The following is a 22,475-nucleotide window of genomic DNA, read 5'->3' as shown; positions in this document are numbered from 1 at the left end:
GCAGGCAATTTTCTGCAAAAAAAAAAAAAAGTGTTTATTTTTGGCAAATATATTTAAACATCTGTTTTTTTAAGATCTTCAAAAAAATAAATAAATAAAAGAAAAACAAATTAAAAAAATAAGATCTTCACGGGGTGTCTCAAGTGTATCAATAATTGGCTGTATTGTCTTATCTCTGGATGCTTTCCTGTCGCGTCTTGGTGTCCATGATTGATGAGCCCGCGCCGTGTTGGCTGTGGACCTCAAATCAAAGAGAGCGGCCGTGCGTCTCCCTCGCCACGCCTGCCTGAGCGGGCCACTCACGCCGCTGGTGCGAGGAGCGCACAGGCTGCCTCTGTTTTCGAGCTCCCTGGTTTGTAGCGTGCACGGAGCACTGAATGTGCGGTTCCAATCCCTCGCTCATGTGCGGTTCCAATCCCTCGCTCATGTTGTTGAACAGTTTAAGAAAAACCTTTCTCAACCAGCTATTGCAAGGGATTTAGGGATTTCACCATTCACGGTCCGTAATATCATCAAAGGGTTCAGAGAATCTGGAGAAATCCCTGCACGTAAGCAGCTAAGCCCGTGACCTTCCATCCCTCAGGCTGTACTGCACCAACAAGCGACATCAGTGTGTAAAGGATATCACCACATGGGCTCAGGAACACTTCAGAAACCCACTGTCAGTAACTACAGTTGGTCGCTACATCTGTAAGTGCAAGTTAAAACTTTCCTATGCGAGGCGAAAACCGTTTATCAACAACACCCAGAAACGCCGTCGGCTTCGCTGGGCCTGAGCTCATCTAAGATGGACTGATACAAAGTGGAAAAGTGTTCTGTGGTCTGACGAGTCCACATTTCAAATTGTTTTTGGAAACTGTGGACGTCGTGTCTTCCGGACCAAAGAGGAAAAGAACCATCCGAATTGTTTTAGGCGCTTAGTTGAAAAGCCAGCATCTGTGATGGTATGGGGGTGTATTAGTGCCCAAGACATGGGTAACTTACACATCTGTGAAGGCGCCATTAATGCTGAAAGGTACATACAGGTTTTGGAGCAACATATGTTGCCATCCAAGCAACGTTACCATGGACGCCCCTGCTTATTTCAGCAAGACAATGCCAAGCCACGTGTTACATCAACGTGGCTTCATAGTAAAAGAGTGCGGGTACTAGATTTGCCTGCCTGTAGTCCAGACCTGTCTCCCATTGAAAATGTGTGGCGCAAAATGAAGCCTAAAATACCACAACGGAGACCCCCGGACAACTTAAGCTGTACATCAAGCAAGAATGGGAAATAATTCCACCTGAGAAGCTTAAAAAATGTGTCTCCTCAGTTCCCAAACGTTTACTTTGTGTTGTTAATAGGAAAGGCCATGTAACACAGTGGTGAACATGCCCTTTCCCAACTACTTTGGCACGTGTTTATTTGCAAAAAAAAATAAAGTTTATGAGTTTGAACATCAAATATCTTGTCTTTGTAGTGCATTCAATTGAATATGGGTTGAAAAGGATTTGCAAATCATTGTATTCCGTTTATATTTACATCGAACACAATTTGGAAACGGGGTTTGTACAAATGTGTGTACATTGTCAGTCATCAGGCCATATAACCGTATAATCGGTGCAAATGGACTCTTCTAAATATGAGTCTGGTTGCCTCCATTCAGCCTTTGTTGATAGTTTAAAACTCATTTCACACGAATATTATTTATTTACTTTTTCCAAGGAGTTGTCAACCGTAGTCGTTTACCAGCAGCAGCCTGGAGGACTGAGTTAAAGACAAAGCTATTCTATTTTCACAACACTGCACCGCCACAGTCGAGATTGTCTGACGCTGCAATGCACAGAATTTTGACGTTTACGACATTGACGGAAATAAAGTGCACGCTGTCTATAATGTCAAGTGGTTGTCCCCTTTCGTACGCCTCAGATCGGAGCTGACATCTGTGGGTTTTTCGACGACAGCAGTGAAGAGTTATGTCGTCGATGGATGCAAGTGGGAGCTTTTTACCCGTTCAGCCGCAACCACAATGCCGAGGGCTACAAGGTACACACTCAAGTGATTTGCCGCTTCTATTCTTGTAATAAACTGTCAATTGATAACGCACGGTTTGCATTAGCCTGAATGCAACGCTGTGAAGAGCAATGAAATATGGAGAGGCTTTTGGTCAGTGATTGGCGTTGTACTGCCTCAACATAAAACAATCGCTCATTAATCTCAGGAAAAAAAAAAAAAAAATGAAACCTCGGTCATAAGGGTGAAATATTTTTTTCTTATGGGAGATATTGGAAATGTAATTATTCCTTTCCAAGGACAAACGTGCCGTGATACATGTTTTCATCACCTAAAGACATTGTTTTGTTTAGTGGTTTTATTTAAGTCAAGTACGCACAACAGTATACTCTTTGTTAAAAAAAAAAAAAAAATCCATATACACTATATTGCCAAAAGTATTTGGCCACCCATCCAAATGATCAGACTCAGGTGTCCTAATCACTTGGCACAGGTGTATAAAATCAAGCACTTAGGCCAGGGGTCGGCAACCCGCGGCTCTAGAGCCGCACGCGGCTCTTTAGCGCCGCCCTAGTGGCTCTCTGGGGCTTTTTCAGAAATGTATGAAAAATGGAAAAAGATGAGGGGAAAACAATCTATTTTTTGTTTTAATATGGTTTCTGTAGGACAGGGGTCGGCAACCTTTACCAGTCAAAGAGCCATTTTGACCAGTGTCGCAAATTATAGAAAACAATGGGAGCCGCAAAATTTTTTTGAAATTTTAAATGAAATAACACTGCATACAAAGTTTTCTTTTTGCTTTGTGGTATGTATAAACCAGGGGACTCAGACACGCTGCGCACACCTTTATATGGAATTTGAAAGCTGGTGCGGCACGCAGATTTTAAATGAATGGAGCTTGTCAGCGTCATGCGTGCCGTGATGGTACAGCATATAGCACCCACTACAACCAGCGTGCCTGATCAGCCACAAATTGTATGGTGTTTCCGCTTGCTTACGTAGGTGACAGCAAGGCATACTTGGTCAACAACCACACAGGTTACACTGACGGTGGCGGTATAAAAAAAAACTATTAACACTCTTACTAATAATGCGCCACACTGTGAACCCACACCAAACAAGAATGACAAACACATTTCGGGAGAACATCTGCACAGTAACACAACATAAACACAACAGGACAAATACCCAGAATCCCATGCAGCCCTAACTCTTCCGGGATACATTATACACCCCTGCTACCAAACCCCGCCCACCTCAACCGACGCACAGAGTGGGGGAGGGGGGGGTTTGGTGGTAGCAGGTGTGTATAATGTAGCCCGGAAGAGCCAAGGCTGCATGGGATTCTGGGTGTTTGTTCTGTTGTGTTTATGTTGTGTTAAGGTGCAGATGTTCTCCCAAAATGTGTTTGTCATTCTTGTTTGGTTTTGGTTCAAAATGTGGCGCATTATTAGTAAGAGTGTTAAAGTTGTTTTATATGATCACCGTCAGTGTAACCTGTGTGGCTGTTGACCAAGTATGCCTTGCTATCACGTACGTGTGCAAGCAGAAGATGTATTATTATACCATCATGGCACGCCCTTATTATAGCTGTAAGGGTGAAAATCGGTGAATATTAATCCCGGGAGTTTTCTGCGAGAGGCACTCTCCAATTTTCACGGGAAAATTGGGGGGTTCAGCAAGTAAGCTGCTGAGCCGCATCAGAGTGATCAAAGAGCCGCATGCGGCTCCGGAGCCGCGGGTTGCCGACCCCTGCTGTAGGAGGACAAACTTGACACAAACCTCCCTAATTGTTACAAAGCACACTGTTTATATTAAACATGCTTCACTGATTCGAGTATTTGGCGAGCGCCGTTTTGTCCTACTAATTTTGGCGGTCCTTGAACTCACCCTAGTTTGTTTACATGTATAACTTTCGAGGACGTGTTTTATGCCACTTCTTTTTCTGTCTCATTTTGTCCACCAAACTTTTAAGGTTGTGCATGAAAGGTGAGTTTTGTTGATGTTATTGACTTGTGTGGAGTGCTAATCAGCCATATTTGGTCACTGCATGACTGCAAGCTAATCGATGCTAACATGCTATTTAGGCTAGCTATATGTACATATTGCATCATAATGCCTCATTTGTTGCTATATTTGAGGTCATTTAGTTTCCTTTAAGTCCTCTTAATTCAATTTATATCTCATGACACACTATCTGTATGTAATATGGCTTTTAATTTTTTGCGGCTCCAGACAGATCTTTTTTTGTATCATAATGCCTCATTTGTAGCTATTTTTGAGGTCATTTAGTTTCCTTTAAGTCCTCTTAATTCAATTTATATCTCATGACACACTATCTTTTAATTTTTTGCGGCTCCAGACAGATTTTTTTTTTGTATTTTTGGTCCAATATGGCTCTTTCAACATTTTGGGTTGCCGACCCCTGACTTAGGCAATGGAGACTGTTTCTACAAACATTTGTGAAAGAATGGGACTGCATTGTGCCGAATGTGACATTTGGTGGAGGAGGAATTATGGTGTGGGGTTGTTTTTCAGGAGTTGGGCTTGGCCCCGTAGTTCCAGTGAAAGGAACTTTGAATGCTCCACACTGCAAAAAAGTCAGTGTTCAAAAACAAGAAAAAAAAAAAAAAAATTAAAGGTATTTTATTAGAACTAAGCAAAATTATCTGCCAATAGATTAAGAAAATTCGGCTTGTCAAGACTTTCCAAAACAAGTAAAATTAGCTCACCTCAATGAACCCAAAAATACCTTAAAATAAGTATATTCTCACTAATAACAAGTGCACTTTTCTTGGTAGAAAACAAAATAAGACCTTTTTGCTCAATATGTTAAAACATATTAAGTAAATGCTAGTGCCATTATCTTGACAAAATTATTTTTTTCATGCTTGAAGTAAGAAATTATTACTTTAAAAAAGTAGTTTTATACTTGTGAGTATTGATGACACAGCTTTACAATTGATATTCTAGTTTTAAGCATGTTTTACTCAATATAAGTCATCAAATCTCAGCAATAAGCTGTAATATCTTACTGAGATCATTTAGGACCAAAACACTTAAAACAAGTAAAACACTAACATAAAATCTGCTTAGTGAGAAGAATTATCTTATCAGACAGAAAATAAGCAAATATCACCCTTATTGGAGATATTTAATCTTACTTAGATTTCAGTTTTTGCAGTGCAGGATACCAAAACAATTTGGACAATTCCATGCTCCCAACCGTGTGGGAACAGTTTGGAGCGGGGCCCCTGCCTCTTCCAACATAACTCTGCACCAGTGCACAAAGAAAGGTCCATAAAAGACATGGATGACAGAGTCTGGAGTGGATGAACTTGACTGGCCTGCACAGAGTCCTGACCTGAACCCGATAGAACACCTTTGTTATGAATTAGAACGGAGACTGAGAGCCAGGCCTTCTCCACCAACATCAGTGTGTGACCTCACCAATGCACTTTTGGAAGAATGGTGGAAAATTCCTATAAACACACTCCACAACCTTGTGGACAGCCTTCCCAGAAGAGTTGAAGCTGTAATAGCTGCAAAAGGTGGACCGACGTCATATTGAACCTTATGGGTTAGGAATGGATGGCACTTCAAGTTCATATGTGATTTATGGCAGGTGGCCAAAAACTGTTGGCAATATAATCTACCTAAGCTGTAAAGGTCAAGTATGTACCGTATTTTTCGGAGTATAAGTCGCACCTGCCGAAAATGCATAATAAAAAAGAAAAAAAAACATATATAAGTCGCACTGGAGCCCGGCCAAACTATGAAAAAAACTGCGACTTATAATCCGAAAAATACGGTAGTATATTTATTCATTATTTACACCACTGCATCCCACGCTTTGCATTGGACTTGGTGATGTATGGCTTAAACACAGCTGCTCAGCCATGGAAACCCATTCCATGAAGCTCTCTGCGTACTGTACGTGGGCTAATTGGAAGGTCACACGAACTTTGGATCTCTGTAGAAACTGACTGTGCAGAAAGTCTTTTGCACTATGCGCTTCAGCATCCGCTGACCCCTCCCTGTCAGTTTACGTGGCCTACCACTTGGTGGCCGAGTTGCTGTTGTTCCCAAACTCTTCCATTTTGTTAAAATAAAGCCGAGAGTTGACTTTGGAATATTTAGGAGCGAGGACATTTTGCAGCTGGGTTTGTAGCACAGGTGGCATCCTATGACAGTTCCACGCTGGAAATCACTGAGAGCGGCCCATTCTTTCACAGATGTTTGTAGAAACAGTCTCCATTGCCTAAGTGCTTGATTTTATACACCTGTGGCCGGGCCAAGTGATTAGGACACCTGATTCTGATCATTTGGAATAGATAGAAAGAGAATATAAAGAGAAATAGGATAGAAAGAGAAAAAAAGGAAGACAGAGGGGGAAATTGTGGGGACAAAAGGGGGATAAGACAGAGAGACAAAAACAACAACAGCAAACACAACAATAGAGCAACATCAGCAAATAGGATATGTACAAATATGATGGTAAAAGTGATAACAAAGAAGCAGTTCGTGAAATACATAATAATACAGAAATGACAATGAGCATTATTACACTACAAATGGAGCAATACAAATACCAATAGAAACAGCACTATTGATAATGAATAATACCAATAATTTACCTCTATTATCAACAATACAGTTGTTTAAATGCAACAATACATATATGTAATGATAACTAGAGATACAAAATAAAGCAGAAAAATGGAGGGGAAGAAAGAGAAGCCAGCTATATTAACCTTGTAGATTGTTATGGTAACAATAATAAAACAAATTTAATAAAGTCAAATACAAATAAGGCAACAAGAGAAGTATTCCACACTTCTCTTTTGTAAAGTACATTTATACAGCCGATATGGGCATCTACATCAACTATATGATTTGCCTGAGAAGCTGGACAGAACAAAAAATTAAATAAAACAATAAAAAGACGAAAAGGGACTTGGATCACAAAATATATTCCTGTAAATTTGACTTTGAGACTACAAATCAATAATTGGTGCACACCCATGCAATGGTGACCCAGAATTTAAGGCAGGGGAGTAAATAATTAGGAAAAAGCTTGACTTTGACTTGAATATCACAATCGGGACAATGTTTAATGCCACCGAGAGCGAAAAGTAGTCTTTTTTTTTTTTTTTTTTTTTTTTTTTTTATTGACATGAAAGTACTGATTATTGCAGAGGAGCACAAATGAAAAATCAGACCCTTAGTGTTGAAGAGCAGGGGACATGACGGCTGTGGCATTTCCATGCTCATCAGCGCTACTAAGATAGAATGGCTGTAAATGGAATAAAGTGTGTGTGTGTGTGTGTTTGTGTGTGTGTGTGTGTATATGCAACCCAAAAAAAGGTTTCACAGTATTTGCTGGAGAATGGGGACGAAGTTGACACTTCTGTTTTGACAAAATGAGACAGCTAAAATACGACCTTTGCTTGGACTTAATCATGGTTCTCTTCCCGAGGCTAGACAAACCAACACACACACATACACACACACATATTTACACACACAATTTGAGTTGCAGTGACAAGCATACTTGCCAACCTTGAGACCTCCGATTTCGGGAGGTGGGGGGTGGGGGTGTGGTCGGGGGTGGGGCAGGGCGTGGTTGGGGGCGTGGTTAAGAGGGGAGGAGTATATTGACAGCTAGAATTCACCAAGTCAAGTATTTCATACATATATATATATACATATATATATATATATATATATATATATATATATATATATATATATATATATATATATATATATATACATTATATATATATACATATATTTATATATATATATATATATATATATATATATATATATATACATACATGTTCACGAGTGAGGGAAGAGTGGATCGTGAGATCGACAGGCGGATCGGTGCGGCATCTTCAGTAATGCGGACGCTGTATCGATCCGTTGTGGTGAAGAAGGAGCTGAGCCGGAAGGCAAAGCTCTCAATTTACCGGTCGATCTACGTTCCCATCCTCACCTATGGTCATGAGCTTTGGGTTATGACCGAAAGGACAAGATCACGGGTACAAGCGGCCAAAATGAGTTTCCTCCGCCGGGTGGCAGGGCTCTCCCTTAGAGATAGGGTGAGAATCTCTGTCATCCGGGGGGAGCTCAAAGTAAAGCCGCTGCTCCTCCACATCGAGAGGAGCCAGATGAGGTGGTTCGGGCATCTGGTCAGGATGCCACCCGAACGCCTCCCTCGGGAGGTGTTTAGGGCACGTCCGACCGGTAGGAGGCCACGGAGAAGACCCAGGACACGTTGGGAAGACTATGTCTCCCGGCTGGCCTGGGAACGCCTCGGGATCCCCCGGGAGGAACTGGACGAAGTGGCTGGGGAGAGGGAAGTCTGGGCTTCCCTGCTTAGGCTGCTGCCCCCGCGACCCGACCTCAGATAAGCGGAAGAAGATGGATGGATGGATATATATATATACATATATATATATATATATATATATATATATCTACATCCTGAAAATATGCAAATAGAACTGTGTTTAGATAATTGATACTTCAAACTTGCATAAATAAATATTAAGGAATATAACATAACTTGGCTTCTGAGAGCTGCAAAATGTAATTAAAAAAATGCTAAAGTTGTTGATAAACAAGCAATTATTTTAATAATTAAATATGGTCATTTTAAATGAATTATTATGATAATTTAAAATTAATTATTTCAAATATGTTTATTTTAATGTATAATTCTAATGCCTGGATGTAATAAGGAGTCAGAAAAAATACAAATAAAAATACAATTAATTTTGATGTTTTTAGCAAAATATAGTAAAAATGTATTTCGTTTTTTTTTGTTTTTTTTAATTAATAAATATATTTATTTTTAGGTAACATAAACATAATAATACAATTTATCTCTTGTCTGGATGATTTAGTTCTTGTCACCCTGTTGTCCTCCGTCGTGAAAAAAGGATGTCCTCATTCAGGTCCGCATGGAGCTGGAGGCCACGCCCCCTCCAGCTCTGGCTGAAAATTGGGAGATTTTCGGGAGAATATTTGTCCCGGGAGGTTTTCGGGAGAGGCGCTGAATTTTGGGAGTCTCCCGGAAAATTCGGGAGGGTTGGCAAGTATGGTCACAAGGGACATAAGAGAATCAGCGGATAAAAGACAGACCGTATCTTTCTGACCCCATATTCTGCGAAAATAAACAAGTATTGTTGTAATGTGCACCTTTACATGACCAACATAAATAAAATAAACTACTGTAATTCAAGCAGTAGTGATTCATTAGGGCCCCCGGGGGCAATATCCAACCTGATGATTGCTCAGTTTTTTCCAGCACACAGATGTCGGAAACTTAGGGTTGCGTATAGTACCGCAGTACAAATTAATCATGTTCGGTACTATACCGGCTCTGAAAAGTACTGGTCCGCCATCCCCCGCACCCCTATACTCGTCACGTCGTGACATTGCTGGTTTACGAGCATGTTCGGCAGCGCACAATCACACAGTACTTACAAGCAGACACAGTGTGTAGACAGAAAAGGGAGAACGGACGCATTTTGGCTTAAAAACTAACGATAAAGTTGTAACACTGAAACGCCCACCGGAAAAGGTGTTTTAAGACATGGCTAGCGAGCTAGCGGCTAAAGTCCAGCCCCAGTCTGCAGTGTTGTAGCTACTTCTAAATCACTAATCCTCACCTCCATGGCGACAAATAAAGTGAGTTTCTTACAAGTATCATCCCTGCAGGACGAGGAATAGCTAAACATGCTTCACTACACACCGTAGCTCACCGGCGTCAAAATGTAAACAAACGCCATTGGTGGATCCACTGTAATGATACCAAGTACAGGAGCGTATCTAGTCGATACTACTATGATTACGTCAATATTTTTTTGGCATCACAACATCTTTTTTTTTTTTTTTTAAATGTATACCGTATTTTTCGGACTATAAGTCGCAGTTTTTTTCACAGTTTGGCCGGGGGTGCGACTTATACTCGGGAGCGACTTATGTGTGAAATTATTAACACATTTCCGTAAAAAATTAAATAATATTATTTAGCTCATTCACGTAAGAGACTAGACGTATAAGATTTCATGGGATTTAGCGATTAGGAGTGACAGATTGTTTGGTAAACGTATAGCATGTTCTATATGTTATAGTTATTTGAATGACTCTTACCATAATATGTTACGTTAACATACCAGGCACGTTCTCAGTTGGTTATTTATGCCTCATATAACGTACACTTATTCAGCCTCTTGTTCACTATTCTTTATTTATTTGAAATTGCCTTTCAAATGTCTATTCTTGGTGTTGGGTTTTATCAAATAAATTTCCCCAAAAAATGCAACTTATACTCCAATGCGACTTATGTATGTTTTTTTCCTTCTTTATTATGCATTTTCGGCCGGTGCGACTTATACTCCGGAGCGACTTATACTCCGAAAAATACGGTATTATGTTTATAAACTCAAGAAATATGTCCCTGGACACATGAGGACTTTGAATATGACCAATTTATGATCCTGGTATCGGATTGATATCCAAATTTGTGGTATCATCCAAAACTAATGTAAAGTATCAAACAACAGAAGAATAAGTGATTATTACATTTTAACGGAAGTGGAGATATAACATGTTAAAAGAGAAAGTAAGCAGATATTAACAGTAAATGAACAAGTAGATTAATAATTAATTTTCTACCACTTGTCCTTAATAATGTTGACAAAATAATAGAATGATAAAAGACACAATATGTTACTGAATACCTCAGCAACTAAATTAGGAGCCTTTGTTTGCTTACTTACTAATAAAAGACAAGTTGTCTTGTATGTTCACTATTTTATTTAAGGACAGACTTGCAATAAGAAACATATGTTTAATGTACTCTAAGATTTTGTGTTAAAATAAAGCCAATAATGCAATTTTTTGTGGTCCCCTTTATGTAGAAAAGTACCGAAAAGTATCAAAATATTTTTGGTAACGGTAACGGTACCAAAATATCGGTATCGGGACAACACTACGGAAACTATAGTTAAAGTAACATTTGACAATTCCAGATCAGATAGATTAGTAATTCATGAGTAATTCAATAAATCAATCAATCAATGTTTATTTATACAGCCCTAAATAACAAGTGTCTCAAAGGGCTGCCCAAGCCACCACGACATCCTCGGTTTAGAGCCCACAAAAGGGCAAGGAAAAACTCACAACCCAGTGAGATGTCAATGTGAATGACTATGAGAAACCTTGGAGAGAACCGCAGATGTGGGATCTGACATAATAGTGAGAGTCCAGTCCATAGTGGATCTAACATAATAGTGAGAGTCCAGTCCATAGCGGATCTAACATATTATTGTGAGAGTCCAGTCCATAGTGGATCTGACATAATAGTGAGAGTCCAGTCCATAGTGGATCTGACATAATAGTGAGAGTCCAGTCCATAGTGGATCTGACATAATAGTGAGAGTCCAGTCCATAGTGAATCTGACATAATAGTGAGAGTCCAGTCCATAGTGGATCTGACATAATAGTGAGAGTCCAGTCCATAGTGGATCAAACATAATAGTGAGAGTCCAGTCCATAGTGGATCTAACATATTATTGTGAGAGTCCGGTCCAAAGTGGATCTGACATAATAGTGAGAGTCCAGTCCATAGTGGATCTAACATAATAGTGAGAGTCCAGTCCACAGTGGATCTGACATAATAGTGAGAGTCCAGTCCATAGTGGGGCCAGCAGGAAACCATCCCGAGCGGAGACGGGTCAGCAGCGCAGAGATGTCCCCAACCAATGCACAGGCGATCGGTCCATCCCGGGTCCCGATTCTGGACAGCCAGCACTTCGTCCATGGCCACCGGACCTGTGCCTCCCCTCCACAGAGGAGAAAATAATTAACCAAGCTATCGTATTATTGGGCTCTATTTGCACTTAGCTCACAGACGGGACAATGTGGTAAAACATATTTGCATAAAGAAGCATGTTAACGGTTTAAATAATTGCGGTTCAGTTAAAACATTTTTAATGTATGATTATTTCCCAGCGCCCTACCAAACTCTCTTCCAAGGACCGGTGTGGGCCTCCCTTCGAATGAAAAATCGCTTATTAAAAAAAAATTGTTTCTCAACTCTTGTAATCGATGTCTTTTGCAGCCTCAGGATCCAGCTGCATATGGCGCTGACTCACTCCTGGTGGAGAGCTCCAAACGATACCTGAGCATCCGTTACACCCTGCTGCCCTACCTTTACACGCTCTTCTTCAAAGCCAACACCGTGGGGGAGACTGTAGTGCGTCCCCTGATGCACGAGTAAGTCATTGAGATACCCGAAATCTCAAAACACAACTGTGATGTTTTGTTAAAGGGGAACATTATCACAATTTCAGAAGGGTTAAAACCATTAAAAATCAGTTCCCAGTGGCTTATTATATTTTTCGAAGTTTTTTTTAAAATTTTACCCATCACGCAATATCTCTAAAAAAAAGCTTCAAAGTGCCTGATTTTAACCATCGTTATATACACCCGTCCATTTTCCTGTGACGTCACATAGTGAAGCCAACACAAACAAACATGGCGGAAAGAACAGCAAGCTATAGCGACATTAGCTCGGATTCAGACTCGGATTTCAGCGGCTTAAGCGATTCAACAGATTACGAATGTATTGAAACGGATGGTTGTAGTGTGGAGGCAGGTAGCGAAAACAAAATTGAAGAAGAAACTGAAGCTATTGAGCCATATCGCTTTGAACCGTATGCAAGCGAAACCGACGAAAACGACACGACAGCCAGCGACACGGGAGAAAGCGAGGACGAATTCGGCGATCGCCTTCTAACCAACGATTGGTATGTGTTTGTTTGGCATTAAAGGAAACTAACAACTATGAACTAAGTTTACAGCATATGAAATACATTTGGCAACAACATGCACTTTGAGAGTGCAGACAGCCCAATTTTCATCAATTAATATATTCTGTAGACATACCCTCATCCGCGCTCTTTTCCTGAAAGCTGATCTGTCCAGTTTTGGAGTTGATGTCAGCAGGCCAGGGAAGCTAGGGTTTAGCTCGCTCTTCTGCGGGAACAAACTGCCGCCATTGCTTGCCGTGCTACCGAGGTCCTTTGTCCCTGAATTGCTCACACACTCCGGCAGATTCAATGGGGGTCTGGCGGCAGATTTCTTTGACTTTATCGTTGGAAATGCATCTGCTTTGAGTGTCGCAGGATATCCACACATTCTTGCCATCTCTGTCGTAGCATAGCTTCCGTCGGTAAAGTGTGCGGAACAAACGTCCAATGTCTTGCCACTTTCGCATCTTTGGGCCACTGGTGCAACTTGAATCCGTCCCTGTTCGTGTTGTTACACCCTCCGACAACACACTGACGAGGCATGATGTCTCCAAGGTACGGAAAACAGTCGAAAAAATGGAAAATAACAGAGCTGATTTGACTCGGTGTTTGAGAAAATGGCGGATTGCTTCCCGATGTGACGCCACGTTGTGACGTCATCGCTCCGAGAGCGAATATTAGAAAGGCGTTTATTTCGCCAAAATTCACCCTTTTAGAGTTCGGAAATCGGTTAAAAAAAAAAAGGTCTTTTTTCTGCAACATCAAGGTATATATTGACGCTTACATAGGTCTGGTGATAATGTTCCCCTTTAAGGTATACAGTTTTTCATTCACTTTTACTTTATTTGTATTTAAATCTGAAGATTAAAACTGTTTTCAAAATTAAGTTCTGTTCAGATCAGACCTGGGCAAATTTAAGCTAAGCTAAATTAAGTTAAGCTTTTCAATCTGGCCGGTCAGACATTCCCGAATATTTTTTTTAGATCTTTAAGATGGAAAGTGTAGCTGCCATTATGATGTACAGTGAAGTTTTCAAATGACCGTAAGTCTTGAACTATACAAAGTATTTCAATGGTTGGATTATGCGCTTTTGCATGATATACTAAGGAGATTTTTACAACAAAGTTCTAAAGCTTAGTAATATATCAGATTGTAGGTGGGTTTGTTTTTTACCCTTTACGATCATATTTCGCTGTTTGTTGCATTTCGCTTGATTGTAAAACATGTTGATCGAGAAGGGGTGTGACATTCATATGTTGTCAATAGAGATGTCCGATAATATCGGACTGCCGATATTATCGGCCGATAAATGCTTTAAAATGTAATATCGGAAATTATCGGTATCGGTTTCAAAAAGTAAAATGTATGACTTTTTAAAACGCTGCTGTGTACACGGACGTTGGGAGAAGTACAGAGCGCCAATAAACCTTAAAGGCACTGCTTTTGCGTGCTGGCTCAATCACATCATATCTATGGCTTTTCACACACACAGCCATACAGGTCACACTGAGGGTGGCCGTATGAACAACTTTAACACTGTTACAAATATGCGCCACACTGTGAACCCACACCAAACAAGAATGACAAACACATTTCGGGAACCATCCGCACCGTAACACAACATAAACACAACAGAACAAATACCCAGAACCCCTTGCAGCATTAACTTTTCCGGGACACTACAATATACACCCCCCCCCGCTACTCCCTACAAAAACCCCGCACCCCCAACCCCGCCCACCTCAACCTCCTCATGCTATCTCAGGGAGAGCATGTTCCAAATTCTAAGCTGCTGTTTTGAGGCATGTTAAAAAAAATTAATGCACTTTGTGACTCAATAATAAATATGGCAGTGCCATGTTGGCATTTTTTTCCATAACTTGATTTATTTTGGAAAGCCTTGCTACATTGTTTAATGCATCCAGCTGGGCATCACAACAAAATTAGGCATAATAATGTGTTAATTCCAAGACTGTACATATCGGTATCGGTTGATATCGGAATCGGTAATTAAGAGTTGGACAGCATCGGAATATCTGATATCGGCAAAAAAAGCCATTATCGGACATCTTTAGTTGTCAATATTCAGTGTTTTATCGTTCATAGTTAATATTGTAAATCCCACATTCTTTATTTTCGTGTACATTCTGTAAAAAAATAAAAATAAAAATAAAAATCCGTTTTTTAAGGCGGTATGTCATAATGTTTTTAGCATTCAATCAGACATTATTGTGAGGTTTTGTATTAGTTTTCCTAGAAATAGATATACCGGCCCCCTCACACATTTTTGTTCTATAAATTTGGCCCTTGAGTCAAAATAATTGCCCAGGCCTGGTTTACATCCATTATAAATATTGGAATTGTTCTTAACTGGTAGTATGATCGCTATTGTAAATTGATATTGCAGAGTAGTACAGTGATATTACATGTTCCGATATTAATGATAATGTGATGTTGAAAAGCAAGTAAATAATCATTTAAAAAAAATCTTGACCCAAGATGGTGATCTCGATCAACCCCAAAATCAAATCACTTGTTCCTCATCCCATTTCTGACATTTCTCGAAAGTTTAATCAAAATCCACCCATAACTGTTTGAGTTATGTCACTAACCAACAAACAGGCAGACAAACACACCCCAGCAAATCAAAGGATAAATTAAATTGCCATGTCCGTTTGTTTTGTTTGTCCTTTGCTTCCAAGCAGGGTGCAAGAGTTTTCGCTCTTGGCATTGGCTTCAGCCCCTGAAACGGTGCAAACCCTCTTGTCAGTCACTTTATTTGTCTCTGTGAGTGTACGTGGTTACGGTACACACAGAAGTACAACTTCCTAATGCAAACCTAAGATTACATATAAAAATGTATCTGGTTCACCCCCAAAATCTAATCACCCGTTTCTTATCCCATTTTGGACATTTCCTGAAATGTTCAGCAAAAGATGCCCTAACTTTTTGAGTTATGTTGCTAACAAAAAAATAATACAAAGAAACCCCAACAATTATACTGAACACAAATATAAATGCAACACTTTTGTTTGTTGAACTCAAAGATCTAACATTTTTACGATATACACAAAAGACCCATTCCTCTCAAATATTGTTCACAAATCTGTCTAAATCTAAGTAAGTGAGCATTTCTTTTTTGCCAAGATAATAAATCCCACCTCACAGGTGTGGCGTATCAAGATGCTGATTAAACAGCATGATTATATGCACAGGTGTGCCTTAGGCTGCCCACAATAAAAAGCCACTCTGAAATGTGCAGTTTTCAGAATCAGAATAGTTTTTATTGTCATTGTTTGAGAACGGGTTCACAAACTAGGAATTTTACGTGCAACATAAAACACATATACAACAGAATAGAATAACATGAGCTGTAACTGAGCTATCAGATCTTGTTATTGTTCACGTGCCTGATGGCCGAGGGGAAAAAAACTGTTCAGGTGGTGGGAAGTGTGGGTCTGGATGGACCATAGTCTCCTGCCTGAGGGGAGAGGGGAGAATAGTTTGTGTAGTTTTGCTTTATTGTGGTCTGGGGGGGTCAGAAAATCAGTATCTGGTATGACCACCATTTGACTCACACAGTGCAACACGTCTCCTTGGCATAGAGTTGATCAGGTTGTTGATTGTGGCCCGTGGAATGTTGGCCTACTCCTCTCTGGATATTGGCAAGAACTGGAACACACTGTCGTGTACACCGATACCTGCCCTGAACAGTGAAAACCAGGATTCATCCTTGAAAAGCACACCTCTCCAACATGCCAGGCGCCATTGAATGTGAGCATTTGCCCACTCTAGTTGGTTACGATCATGGAGGTGCTGGATGTGGATGTGGAGGTCCTGGGCTGGTGTGGTTACACATGGTCTGTGGTTGTGAGGCAGGTTGGATGTACTGCCAAATTCTCTGAAATGTCTTTGGAGTGGTAGAAAAATGAACATTCAATTCACGGGCAACAGCTCTGGTGGACATTCCTGCAATCAGCATGCCAACTGCACGCTCCCCCAAAACTTGCGACATCTGTGGCAATGTGCTGCGCACATTTCAGAGTGGCCTCTTATTGTGGCCAGCCTAAGGCACACCTGTGCAATAATCATGCTGTTTAATCAGCATCTTGATATGCCACACCTGTGAGGTGGGATGGACTATCTTGGCAAAGAAAAAATGTTCACTAACACAGATTTAGACAGATTTGTGAACAATATTTGAGAGGAATAGGTCTTTTTTTGTATATAGTAAAAGTTTTAGATCTTTAAGTTAAACTAGTTAAAAATGAGAGCAAAAACAAAAGTGTTGCGTTTATATTTTTGTTCAGTGTACATAACCTGCTGATGGTAGAAGCTGAGTGTGCTGACTACCGAGCTAAATGCCTGAGCTGGCTAACTTGAAGTCGTCGGGGAGTGAGGTTTACTAACATATACATGGTTCGGTCACACTGGCTGGCCTACGTTACACTCACCCCCTAACCTCACTCTCATCCGGGTCACGGCACCACTGTAACCCCGTTGGTTTGGCCCCCTCATTATACCATTCCGCACAGGGACGCGAACCATGGTCGTTCGCATGAGAGCCTGGGTTGGCTAACTCGGCAGCCAGCACACTCTTGAAATTGTCGGGTGGAAAGGTTTAATAACGAACACATAGCCAAACAACAATGACTGGCCTCGGTTACGCTTAATACACTGCATACTTTGTTAAACTTATGTAATTAACATTTCTTTGGTCACTGTCCCTTCTAAGGTTCTATTCTGACGAAAACACCTGGACTGTGGACCGTCAGTTTCTCTGGGGAAAACACCTGCTCATCACACCTGTGCTGGACCCGGTGAGTTGACACAAATTATTCCAAAACACACCATTGAGTCCTACTCGTCACCCCTTTGAGACACAACTTTATTTATTTAATGCACATATGGGATGCCCAGCTAATCTGACACACTCACAGTACATCCATTGACCTCCACAGGGAAAACATGACATGGGATTTTCTTTATTGCCCTCCTCTCTTCTCATCCCTCGTTCTTCTCCGTTCATACGCTGCCTCTTTTCTCTCAACTATAATGAGAGCACTGACCTCATTACCAGCAGATTAGAAGTGCGTGTGTGATGGAAGTGTGTGTCCGTGCGTGCAAGGGCTAAGTTTCCTGTAAATGTGTGCGTCTGCACATGTATTTCTATGTGGGCCGATGTAACGATTTCGGTCATGTCAAAGTGCCCTGATTAGGCAATTTAGCATCGCCCCTTGTGAATTACGGACTAGTGGAAAGTAAATTGGTTTCATAGTGCGAATGAAGTTACTTGAATCAGAGTGTAAAAGTTGAGAATACTTTAGGGCTGAAGGTGGAGCTGAAGTAGCAGCTGAAGTAACTGAAGTAAAACCAATATAACCAAAACAAATGTTTGAAATAGCATGATAGTGTAAGATATGTTCTAGGGAGCTTTGAAAAGGTCAGAGACGCAACTGATTAACACCAACATTAGGCAATCAAAGCAATCCATAAGGACATGGTTGGAGACATGGGGCGTGAAGTGCAGAACAAAATGTCAAGTTGCGGACCGGTTCTTGAACAGTCGCCAGTTCCCTTCCTGAGCACTAAAAAGGAGATTCCATGAGGCAGGCAAAAGAACATGCATCATTACTGCCTCCCATCTGGGGAAGCCTTGGCATGCATTGGATTCCTTGTCATAGAGATTGTTTTGTCGAACCTTTAATCTCCCATTCGCAGTATTCTGCTGGGATAGAGTGTGTTTTACCATTTTTAGACTGAGGTCTTCTGCTTAGTGGCCTTGTGGTTAGAGTGTCCGCCCTGAGATCAGTAGAACGTGAGTTCAAACCCCGGCCGAGTCATACCAAAGACTATAAAACTGGGACCCATTACCTCCCTGCTTGGCACTCAGCATCAAGGTTTGGAATTGGGGGTTAAATCACTGAAATTATTACCGAGCGCTGCCCACTGCTCCCCTCACCTCCCAGGGGGTGGAACAAGGGGATGGTTCAAAGGCAGAGGGTAATTTCACCACACCTAGTGTGTGTGTGACTATCAGTGGTACTTTAACTTTAACTTGTAACTGTAAGATCCTGTTTGATTGTCCCAAGTTTACCAAATATTCTGGCCAGGGTACAAGTATCATGTGTTTTGCAGGGCCTTCAGGAGATATTCTAGGGACGCTTGAGGATTGTTTACAAAAGAGGGCATGAAATAGCATGATAGTGTAAGATATGTTCTAGGGAGCTTTGAAAAGGTCACAGACCAACTGATTAACACCAACATTAGGCAGTCAAAGCAGTCCATAAGGACATGGTTGGAGACCTGTGGCGTGAAGTGCAGAACAAAATGTCAAGTTGCGGACCGGTTCTTAAACAGTCGCCAGTTCACTTCCTGAGCACTAAAAAGGAGACTCCATGAGGCAGGCAACAGAACATGCATCATTACCGCCTCCCATCTGGGGAAGACCTGGCATGCATTGGATTCCTTGTCATAGAGATTGTTTTGTCGAACCTTTAATCTCCCATTCGCAGTATTCTGCTCGGATAGAGTGTGTTTTACCATTTTTAGAATGATGTCTTCTGCTTAGTGGCCTTGTGGTTAGAGTGTCCGCCCTGAGATCAGTAGAACGTGAGTTCAAATCCCGGCCGAGTCATACCAAAGACTATACAAATGGGACCCATTACCTCCCTGCTTGGCACTCAGCATCAAGGTTTGGAATTGCGGGTTAAATCACTGAAATTATTACCGAGTACTGCCCACTGCTCCCCTCACCTCCCAGGGGGTGGAACAAGGGGATGGTTCAAAGGCAGAAGGTAATTTCACCACACCTAGTGTGTGTGTGACTATCAGTGGTACTTTAAATTTAACTTGTAACTGTAAGATCCTGTTTGATTGTCCCAAGTTTACCAAATATTCTGGCCAGGGTACAAGTATCATGTGTTTTGCAGGGCCTTCAGGAGATATTCTAGGGACGCTTGAGGAACGTTTACAAAAGAGGGCATGAAATAGCATGATAGTGTAAGATATGTTCTAGGGAGCTTTGAAAAGGTCACAGACCAACTGATTAACACCAACATTAGGCAGTCAAAGCAATCCATAAGGACATGGTTGGAGACCTGTGGCGTGAAGTGCAGAACAAAATGTCAAGTTGCGGACCGGTTCTTGAACAGTCACCAGTTCCCTTACTGAGCACTAAAAAGGAGACTCCATGAGGCAGGCAATAGAACATGCATCATTACTGCCTTCCATCTGGGGAAGCCTTGGCATGCATTGGATTCCTTGTCATAGAGATTGTTTTGTTGAACCTTTAATCTCACATTCGCAGTATTCTGCTGGGATAGAGTGTGTTTTACCATTTTTAGACTGAAGTCTTCTGCTTAGTGGCCTTGTGGTTAGAGTGTCCGCCCTGAGATCAGTAGAACGTGAGTTCAAACCCCGGCCGAGTCATACCAAAGACTATAAAACTGGGACCCATTACCTCCCTGCTTGGCACTCAGCATCAAGGTTTGGAATTGGGGGTTAAATCACTGAAATTATTACCGAGCACTGCCCACTGCTCCCCTCACCTCCCAGGGGGTGGAACAAGGGGATGGTTCAAATGCAGAGAGCAATTTCACCACACCTAGTGTGTGTGTGACTATCAGTGGTAATTTAACTTGAACTTGTAACTGTAAGATCCTGTTTGATTGTCCCAAGTTTACCAAATATTCTGGCCAGGGTACAAGTATCATGTGTTTTGCAGGGCCTTCAGGAGATATTCAAGGGACGCTTGAGGAACGTTTACAAAAGAGGGCATGAAATAGCATGATAGTGTAAGATATGTTCTAGGGAGATTTGAAAAGGTCACAGACCAACTGATTAACACCAACATTAGGCAGTCAAAGCAATCCATAAGGACATGGTTGGAGACCTGTGGCGTGAAGTGCAGAACAAAATGTCAAGTTGCGGACCGGTTCTTGAACAGTCGCCAGTTCCCTTCCTGAGCACTAAAAAGGAGACTCCATGAGGCAGGCAATAGAACATGCATCATTACTGCCTCCCATCTGGGGAAGCCTTGGCATGCATTGGATTCCTTGTCATAGAGATTGTTTTGTTGAACCTTTAATCTCACATTCGCAGTATTCTGCTGGGATAGAGTGTGTTTTACCATTTTTAGACTGAGGTCTTCTGTAAGATCCTGTTTGACTGTCCCGAGTTTACCAAATGTTCTGGCCAGGGTACAAGTATCACATGTTCTGCAGGGACTCCAGGAGCTATTCTAGGGACAGGGAAGCTTGAGGAACATTGACAAAAGAAGAGTCTTGTATAAATTGAAGTCTTTGCTTCTCTGTCAAGGTTCGTATGGCCATGAAAAACCTGGAAAAGTTGTGAAATAAGTTATTTACAAAGAAAGATTTTGTATTTGCATACCCTAATTGTTTCCACACGTTGTATGCAACACGGCAGTAAAACGTCTAATCAAACAAAACAGAAGTCATTGTCAACCCACTAGCTGCGGAAGCTAGCTCTTCAATCAGCTACACAGACTCAATACATCCACGGTGACATTTTGGTGAATTTACTGAGGACAATACAAAAATAATGCCATTATAAGTCCATAATGCTAACACAGTTACCGTAAACGTGATAGCCCATTAACTAATGCTGAAGACGCTAGCATCATTACATTACAAAAGCATGTATAAATATGCACAACATCATTCCCACAGACATCACACATGGAAAGGTTTAGTGAGTATAAACAGTTGTAGTTATATTGTAAAACTTACAAACGTTGCTTGGAGTAAAAAAAGCCTATTACGGGCCATAATGATTTTTCCAGATGATTTCAAAAAGTCCAAACAAGATAAATATGTTGTAACAAAATGTAAATTGCAAAAGAACCGTCATGATATTTTGGTAAAAAATATTAGTCGGCCAGCAACACTGCAGTTTCGACAAAAATAAAGCATACAACTTTGGACCTTCCTGCTAATGCAATGCAGCCAAGCCAAGATACCGTGGGCCCTAAAACGCATGAATTCATACTACTCCTTCAAGCCATCCGAGGACACAAGCTGCCTTTTTCTCCCACCAGATTGCAGTGAAATGTAACCTGTGTTGAGAACAGGTGCGTCTGTGATTTTGGGCTTGCTCTGCATTTTAAAAGACTTAAAAGATTTGTGTCCCAACAAATGGCAAAGGACAAAAGTCTAAACCACCAAATTGATTTTTCCGTGATGCTTTGGGATGGAGCAGAGGTAAAGACTGTTTAAAGAATGTTGGAACTGACATATGAGAAAGTTTACCTTGGTGTGCCAGCTTGGAGTCTTTTTGTTCTAGAGACGTGCCGGACATTTCAGATGTAAATAGGGTTGTGCGGTATACCGGTATTGGTATCGTACCACGATACTAATGAATAATATTCGATATTAGACCGACTCTAAAAAGTAACGGTTCCTCCCCGCGCCCTCGTCGTCGTCACATCGTGTCATTGCTGGTTTACGAGCAGACGAGCATGTTCGGTAGCGCACACACACAGAATACTTACAAACAGACACAGTGTGTAGACAGAAAAGGGAGAACGGACGCAATTTGGCTTAAAAACTAACGATAAAGGTGAAGTTATAACACTGAAACGCCCACGGTAAGAGGTGCTTTAAGACATGGCTAGCTCGCGAGCGGCT

The 22,475-nt window shown here is 41.2% G+C and overlaps 1 protein-coding gene across 1 annotated transcript in view; it reads left to right on the top strand.

Annotated features, from left to right (window-relative positions):
- The window catches only part of si (sucrase-isomaltase), a 217,565-nt gene that overhangs the window by 70,552 nt on the left and 124,538 nt on the right, over positions 1–22,475 (top strand). The window contains exons 16-18 of the mRNA XM_061925793.1: positions 1,910–2,026; positions 12,135–12,289; positions 17,561–17,645. Of these exons, the coding sequence (XP_061781777.1) occupies positions 1,910–2,026; positions 12,135–12,289; positions 17,561–17,645 (357 nt within the window). The remainder of the gene's footprint in view (positions 1–1,909; positions 2,027–12,134; positions 12,290–17,560; positions 17,646–22,475) is intronic.

This window comes from Nerophis lumbriciformis, linkage group LG30, assembly GCF_033978685.3.
Source record: "Nerophis lumbriciformis linkage group LG30, RoL_Nlum_v2.1, whole genome shotgun sequence".
NCBI classification, from domain to species: domain Eukaryota; kingdom Metazoa; phylum Chordata; class Actinopteri; order Syngnathiformes; family Syngnathidae; genus Nerophis; species Nerophis lumbriciformis.
The sequence above is the reverse complement of the archived record's forward strand: the minus strand, read 5'-3'. Positions and strand labels throughout refer to the sequence as shown.